General features: G+C 37.1%; 1 protein-coding gene across 2 annotated transcripts; it reads right to left on the bottom strand.

The window, feature by feature from the left end:
- Window positions 1–207: 207 nt before the first annotated feature.
- On the bottom strand, window positions 208–6,420 carry LOC103469312 (lipopolysaccharide-induced tumor necrosis factor-alpha factor homolog). Of its 2 annotated transcripts, none has more exons than XM_008416913.2 (5): window positions 6,117–6,420; window positions 4,450–4,732; window positions 4,193–4,228; window positions 1,811–1,955; window positions 208–1,689 (listed from the first exon to the last, which is right to left on the bottom strand). In XM_008416913.2, the coding sequence occupies exons 2-5, from the start codon at window positions 4,715–4,717 to the stop codon at window positions 1,584–1,586; spliced, it is 555 nt and encodes a 184-aa protein (XP_008415135.1). In that variant the 5' UTR covers window positions 4,718–4,732; window positions 6,117–6,420; the 3' UTR covers window positions 208–1,583. The 2 variants fall into 2 exon arrangements, with proteins under 2 accessions (XP_008415135.1, XP_008415136.1); XM_008416914.2 differs by lacking the exon at window positions 6,117–6,420 and adding an exon at window positions 5,409–6,087.
- Between the last annotated feature and the right edge of the window lie 1,764 nt (window positions 6,421–8,184).

The raw sequence follows: 8,184 nt of genomic DNA on the forward strand, positions 1-8,184 counted from the left end.
CTTTTTTCTCCATCAATGTAACCAGGCATAGACGGCAATAAAAAAAGTAGTGCAATGTTCACATCAAATGAAAATAGAGTATTTCATGCAGTGGATTTGTATCTGTCCATGATAGTCTTKTTCTCTAAGAAGCTGAACTATCAGCCAAATCTATGAGTGAATACTGCAAGGAACAACTCAGTGATCACAACACATTCAATCTTTTTTTATTTATTTTATTTTTCATTTTAAAACTTATTATGCCAAACACCCAGTGTGTAACCACAGTTCTTTCCTGCCTCGTCAACTTCTTCCTGTGGTGTCACATCTGTTAGCTGAAACAGTTTTAGCCGAGTAATAAACGTGCAAAAAAGTTTGACATAAATACAAACAATTTCCATACTTTTTAACCAMAGATGTTCACTGCCCTAAATGTTTAAGTATGGAGAAAATCATGAAATAATTTACATGTAAATTTCAAATCAAATCATCGATGGGTACATTTCAAGTGAATTTCAAAATACTTTAAATAGATGGAATTCTAACTTATTGCTCTGTCTCTGTGACAAGTATAAATACTAAGTGAGGATTAATTATTCGTGTCTTAAAATACGATTTTCCAGTCATGACCTTGAAATACAGTGTCTGAGGGTCTTCAAAGTTCAGAGGAAGCATTATGCTAACCACTCTCTATTCAGAGACTGTGCTGTAGATTGCTGCTTTCCATAGGTTAATCCTCCTGATGCTGTTAAAGCTTTTAGACGAGTCATTTTACATTTGACTCTTGAGGACTTTTGGGCTCTTTATGTCTGCAAAACCAGCTCAAATCATCACCCTTCACCACTTTAAGCTGTTATCATATGATTAAATGTGTTTGATCAGCAACATCAGATTGTTACCTTCACATTCACAGTGTTCCATTACTGTAAATGCAAACAAGGAAGACTTATGTTTTTTTCTATGCATTTGATGCTTTATTTAGTCATGACATGAACAGGATTATTAATAATTGTAAATACATAGACAGAAAGTGAGAAAAGATGGGTGAGAAAACAAAGGTTTTCTTAGACCATTGAAACAAATAGAATAATCTTTTTACATTTAGAATTTTAWGGAATTAGCCCTTATGGTCCCAGAGTGGGAAAATTCAGGCATTTAAATCTTTTTTTATATTGGTTTGCACATTATCTGCAGACATTATTGGGATAATGGCTACACAATACAGTTGGTATTACTATTGCCATACAGMAAGAAGGTCCAAAGTTTGAATCCCTGCAATGGGTCTGTCTGCATGGAGTTTACATTTTCACCTCAAAGCACAACTTTGTTCTCTCTGGGTACTCCCACTTCCTCCTACAGTCCAAACATATGATCGTCAGGTCAAATGGATACTCTAAATTGYCCTCATATATGGATCTATGTATGCGTGGTTGTTTGATATGCATGTCTCTTTGTTGTGATGTAAATCTTTTTTTGTTTTAATTTCAGCAGAAAAACTATTTCATACAATTTGACCAAAAAAACAAGAATCACAATTTCCAGCATAAGACATGTAACAACCTAAATGTTAACTYTTATTTCCCCAGTTCCTTGTGGGACTAGTTTCACATCCGTTTGTATATGTAGAGAACCTGCTGGCATCTCGGACAATGATGCTTCACATCGTTACAGGAATCAAGGCAGAATGGGATACAGCAGCAAAGCCAGCACCTGTACAGGGAAATGGAGATTGGATTCTGTAAGATTTTATGCAACTGTGGTTATTTGTATTTGATTGAAATTTGACTTTGATTTACTCCTTTAAGATGTTAAATATTTAGCAGGTTTTTACCCCAAAAAGCACAATCCTCCACAAACAAGCCAGGTCAACATTCCTGCTTCTGGCGCTGTACGAGTGATCACAGCTTCCTGGCAGTGGGGACAAAATGTCTGTCCAGGAACGTCATATAGAGCAGTTGATATTGCCACAYGAGTTACTGAAATACACAAAACACACTAAAATTAAAAACCAAAAATTTACATATTGTTTCAAAATGATTCAAGGATTTTATGGAGTTTGTTGTTATAGAAGTTGTCAAATACGACTTCTCAATCATTACTGATATTCATGAGTTTTGGAGCTGCCCTTTTCCTGACCCTATACCTGTACAAGTCCAAGATGCAGGTAAAATCTAAAGACTTGATAGATCATCATTTTTTGAACTTGTACAAAATAAGGAGAAGGCCTGACCTCTGGTGGATTCACACAGAAATCTGCATCTTCACTACAACATCAGTGAACGTTTTTTGTGGCCATAAATTTATTTTACGGTTTTTCTCAGCCGCTTTGCTGCATTTTTCTGACAAAATTCAAATTCTCAAAACGACTTGTTTCAAATCATGTTATCACTTGTGCACATYAAAGAAGCAATTTTCTGTCCCTGTGAGCAAGTTGCAAATGTTTTTGAACATCATGCAAGTGATTATATACAGTTCTCAGATTTTTYCTACAATTTCAGTCACTTTTATCATACGTTGGTCCCTGTTGAATTATTTCTTCYTCCATAACATTTAAACATAATTTCATTGTTTAAGTCTTAATATGTGAATAGCTTGAACAACTGGTTAAAACATAGCAAATATATTTTATATATTTTGATTAGACTTTCTTCTAAATGTGTCATGAATTGGTAAATTGTTCCCAAGTGAATTATTAGTTTCCTCAACATAGTGTGTGGAACATTAGATCAACCAATGATCAACCAGTTATCTGAAATAGCTTGGAGATGCATCTCATGAATCATCAACTGGTAACTATATACTGTATATAATCAGAACACAACACCATGTTACATTTCTGACAATGGAAGGACAAGGAACTGGACAGGTCAACAGCCAGATAGAAGAAGAGGAGGAAGATGAGTGGGACTGTGGCAGAGGATTTAGGAGGGAAAACTGAGGAAGAGGCAGAGGACACCTTCCAGGATCCATCATTACAACATCAGGACATGGTTTGCAACCCACAACAAGAAGTTCCTCTCAGGAATGAGGAGCTCCTACTTTTCAATTCTTCACCCCATAGAGGATTGTTTCTCCTCTATGGAGACAGAAAGCTTAAGAAGATGCACTATAATTCCTACAGCACTGTCTTGTTTTCCTTAAGGATATTGTGTTATGTTCTGTTATGGATTCTGTGTTTTCCTCTGTCTCTTTTATCTGCTTACCCACACACACACACCCCTGCACACACACACATACACTCTGTAGCTTACATAACCATGTTTAAGTGCGACTGCCGTCAGCCATATGTAAACAGACTGAAACTGATTACACTACCCTTTAGGGAGGGTACAGATTGCTGAGAAGAATAACAAGCTAAACTTTGCCTCACTTGGTGTCACCCCTGAGGTGAGCTAAGTGTGGTCACAGCACTGGATTCTGAATGTAACTGTGTCTGCTACATTTGTATGACATGTGTGGCTTGTAATATTTGATCATGTTTCGGTATTAAAGCCTGTTTTTATATTAAACCAAATCTAATTATTTCTCAAGGTTATTTACACTCAGGGGTTCTGGTCGGGTCCTGAAACTGGTTAACGGACCTGGGTGGAGCACAGAGACAGAAATGAATGGACTCCAACAGTTTGTCTATCAGCAAATTACAGTAAAAGCATAAATATAAATCATGTCCAGTCTCTTGYTGCTGATCTCTCACCATTACAATTTACAATTCTCGTCATCAAAAGATTAGCCACAGTTTACATTCGAATATCTCTCCAGAGTACACAGCCATCCTGACAGCATGACTAATCAATTCGACTGTCATAGTCAAACAATGAAACGAGTACTTGACAATTTGTGGCATTGAAATGTTTAATGATACAGACAATTAATTTTGAGAGATGAACTCAGGATTCTGTGAGAGAAACTGGAATTTGAAGGTAACCCAGGCTGTTTTGCACAAATTGTTTTAGAAATTCACTTAATGTTGTGCAAATATCATAAATGATTCAAGAAATGCAACCAAAGCCACTGAGAAAAACAGTCCCACAGCATTTTCTAAGGTAGAAAATTGATTTATTAGATTCCTAACATGTTACCATGAGAGTATAGCACTTGATCAAGGCTAAACTGGCCTGTGGCAGGAAGTTCTGCACACTTTTGTTTTGACACACAGCAAGAGGGAAGCAAATGTTTTTCATTCAGGAGAATTTCCTGGATGAGTCTGCCTCACCTGTTGGTTGAACAGGTACAGGAGCAAAAGCGACACCTGTGAGATGACAGAAACGGTTCAGCAAAACAAGAAACTAATCGTCTCAAAACACCATCAGTAACAAATACGTGCATTTGTACAAAAATCTCCATCAACAAGCACTACAGTGTGCTTCTATACATTTTAAAGCCGTAAGTTTTCAAGATTTTAAGAATCTTTGTTCAAAGTTATGTAGAATATACTGCTACACAGAAGAAAATTAATAAGTGATCACTCACCACCATGTTGTCCAACAGGAGCAGCAGAATAACCTGGTTGAGCAGAGAAACCTGGTTGAGCGGGGACACATTGTGGAGCGAAGACGCCTTGTTGAGCGGGATAGCCTGGCGGAGCGGAGAAACCTGGCGGAGCGGAGAAACCTGGTTGAGTCGGGAAGCCTGGTTGAGTGGAATAGGTTGGTGGAGAGTACATCGCTGGCTGGCCATAATCCATGGGAGGACCAGGGTATGGTGGAGCTGATTCCTGTGTGTGGGATCCTTTTTCCATCTTCAGGAATCTCACCTGTAAAAAAAAACAAATATTCATCATGTTCTATGCACAGGAGGAGCAAACAAATTAAAGCAAACTCAGCAGCATAACATGATTTGTGAAAATCTTCTTGTGCCACGGGAACAGCTTTCTTTTGAACTTTTTAATTAAACGTGAACTGCCTTGATTTCTTTGACTTTTAAGTAACAGAGGAGTTTCATATTTTGTGACAAAGTTAGTTCAAAAACACTCAGAGCCGAAGATGGTGGGACGAAGAGAAACCTTAGCACATGTCCTGACTATGGAGTGGGGAAAACAAAATACCTCGCTGGAAACTGAACATTTTTAACATTTAACATTTTAATCACAATAAGGATGAAACGCCTCCAACATCCTCGAACAGTTGACCACACAGCGTGCAAAGTGATTGGCACAAATAGAAAGTATTTGATACGTTGCGTAGGAATGGTGGTGACTCTCGAGAGGCGAATGCATATTAGAAATWAATCTGATATAAATATCCAAAAAGTAAAGAGAAAAGATCTTTACCTTGCTTAAACACAGAAAAGAYCACAGCCACYTGAATGTGGCAAGAACAGAAAGCAATCAATGACAGTCATCAGGGATACATTAAGGAACCTTCTTCCCTCCTTCTGCATCTCAAAATCTACCACCAAATCATCTCAGCAATGCAATAATAACCGCTTACCTTTTCTTTTTAGTGCTTGCCTGGACTGTAGCCTCACTTCTGGCACCTTCTCAAATKAACCTTTTCAGACAATTATTTGGTGTCTGTAATAGTTGTGGCGTGGTCTCTACAAGCAAGGTGTTCGTTTGGGTTTCTCATGACTCCATTTTTCAGTCCCTAGCTCAACAACAACCAGTCAGTTTCAAGATCTAAAGGTAAAAATTCAAAATGCTATCWATAAGTCCACGCCATGTGCGCTCTCCACAGTTTCCACAAACACCTTTATTATTTTACTCGGCAAATTCTTAATCTTTATGATAGGAGCTGAAAGTTACAAGGGAAGAGGGTTAAAGTTTCACAAAATGGAGAAACGCTGAAACCGAAACTCAGTGTTAGTCATGAACAAAAATCCTTTACTGGGTAGGAGGTTTTAGAGGTTTCCTGTAGCAAGCTTACCCACAACTGTGGAAAGTTATTAGCTTTACCCAGCTTGCTCAGACAAAGAACCTAAACAGGTTTAGGCTTGCATAAACAGCCTGRATAAATGCCCTTATAAAGCAGCCTCTTTCAGTGGCACGATAGGTATCTCCCTGTCCCTGTTTTGGTTTGGGAGAGATGGTTTATTTTTACAGCACTTACGCACAAGTGCATATCAAAACACCAAAATGAATTAACACCACAGTAGCAGCTCAACATTATTGGGTAAATATGAAATAAGTTTTAACTTACAGGTTAATTTGAACAGCAACAAAAGAYGGTTTTCTGTTCAGTTTTCTTGGTCTTGAGTGATAAGTGCAGGAAGTCCCAGTCTAAATCACATTGATGCCGTCTGATGCATCTGACGCTAAATCTAACGCAACTGATTGTATTTCCTAAAACTATGGTTCCGCCCTTCTCTTTTTTTTCCTCTCCTCCTATAAAGCAAGGCTGGCAGAAAAAAAGATCTAATGCCAYGTGAACCTCAAAGCCTTTCATGCATAAATGCACAGAAATAATCCAAAAGAAAATATGTATTTTTTAACAATCCAATGTTGTCTTTGATAACATTTTTTGCCTTCTTAGCTATTTTTTTATTAGTTGAATTTTCACCCAAATCTAAGTAAATAACAGAATTAAAAACTTTGTGATCCCAAAAACATAGCTGAATACTATCTTTTTTATTTTTAAACTTGGCTTTTCACTCCCTCTATGTTAAACACCTGCGGTATAAATACAATGCTTTCTTTCTTGCCAACTTCCCCCTGTGGTTTCACATCCGTTTGTTCAAACAGTGTCACTCGTTCCTACTGAGAAAGAAGCACGCGTAAGTGTGCCAGAAAAATACAAACATTTGAGTCTTTCCACACGTTGTAATCAAAACAGATAATGTTCACTTTCTGAAGTTTCTAAGTGCGGTGAAGATCATGAAAAGTATTTACACACAGGTTACAAATCAAATCATTTCTATTGGATTTCAAAATATTTGAAATATAGATGAAATTCTTGCACTTAGTGCTCTGCCTCATGCAACAATAAATGGTTCAAAAATCATTCATGTGTACAGAATTAAGCTACAACGAACTTGAATTGCATATATRTGAAAGCCCGTTTAAGCCACTCTGATAAAAATAAATTGARAAGTTTTCTCATTATAATGAGATAGTATCTCATGTAGGTTTATTTTTATTTATTTTTAACAGGGGCAGATTCTATGTACTAATGTTCCTCAGGGTGTCACCATATGACTGTCTCCAAAATGTCTGCTTGAACAGTAAACTAATATAATCTATATCAAATCTATACTTTGATCCTTTGCGGTTGTATGAATGTTGTGAAATTAGAGAATATTAGTAATGTTGAAATGCACATGCAGTTTTTTTTCCATCAGCCTGAAGGGGGAGCCAGAGCGCAAAGAAAACGATGAAGCAGAGTGACTAGTGAGCCATAACGCGGATTCAAAGGGATTTTAGCTTTAGATTTAAGTCATTTACTTCCATTGTGACATTTTTAAGCTATTCTAGTTCCTCAAGCATGGGTGTAGTTTTTAAAACCATAATATAATAATGTTCTTCCGTGAAGTTAAAATAGATTTTTTTTTTATCATACCATTTTATCAAACAAACTTGTTTTTTGTTGTTGTTGTTGTTGTTGTTGTTGTTGTTTTTGTAGGTGTATTTTTTGAACAGCAGCAGGTATCTTCAGGGTTCCTCTGCTACAGTCAGAGGGTTGTCTTTGGGTGTTACTGCTTTATTGTACGCTGACCTTTTCTTTTTAACAACTGATGCTGCAAAGTCAGAACTTGCTGGCCAGGGGGGCAATTTGATGGTTTATTTTCACAGTTGGAGATATGTCAGGGTCTCCACCTATATCTAATACCTATCTCTATCTAATACCATTTCAGGTACACGTTTGAGGAAAACACTTTATTATCGTGTTTATCAGTGCTGTTTTGAACAAAGACAATTATTCTTAGACAGGAAATGAGGATGTAATCAGCCTGGAAATGAATTCATTTTAATGCTTAACCTTGTTTCCTGTTTTATCTTGTAAATGATTCTCTTCTGCTTCTCAGTAACACAAGGTTTGATTTTTTAATTCTCTATTTGTCACAGAGTGGGCAGCCATCAGACACAACAGTGGGAAAGCGTGRACATCAAAAGCACAAGATTTAATCTCCAGCGCATTGACATTAATTTAAACCCAACTCTGATGTGCATGTGTTGTAAGGCTTAAACTGAAAATAAACTTTAGGGAGAATAAAGAGCAGAAAGTACTTCAGCATCGTGCTCGACTCAAGTTGTTTTCAGTTTCAGTTCTT

This window comes from Poecilia reticulata, linkage group LG8 (assembly GCF_000633615.1).
Source record: "Poecilia reticulata strain Guanapo linkage group LG8, Guppy_female_1.0+MT, whole genome shotgun sequence".
NCBI classification, from domain to species: domain Eukaryota; kingdom Metazoa; phylum Chordata; class Actinopteri; order Cyprinodontiformes; family Poeciliidae; genus Poecilia; species Poecilia reticulata.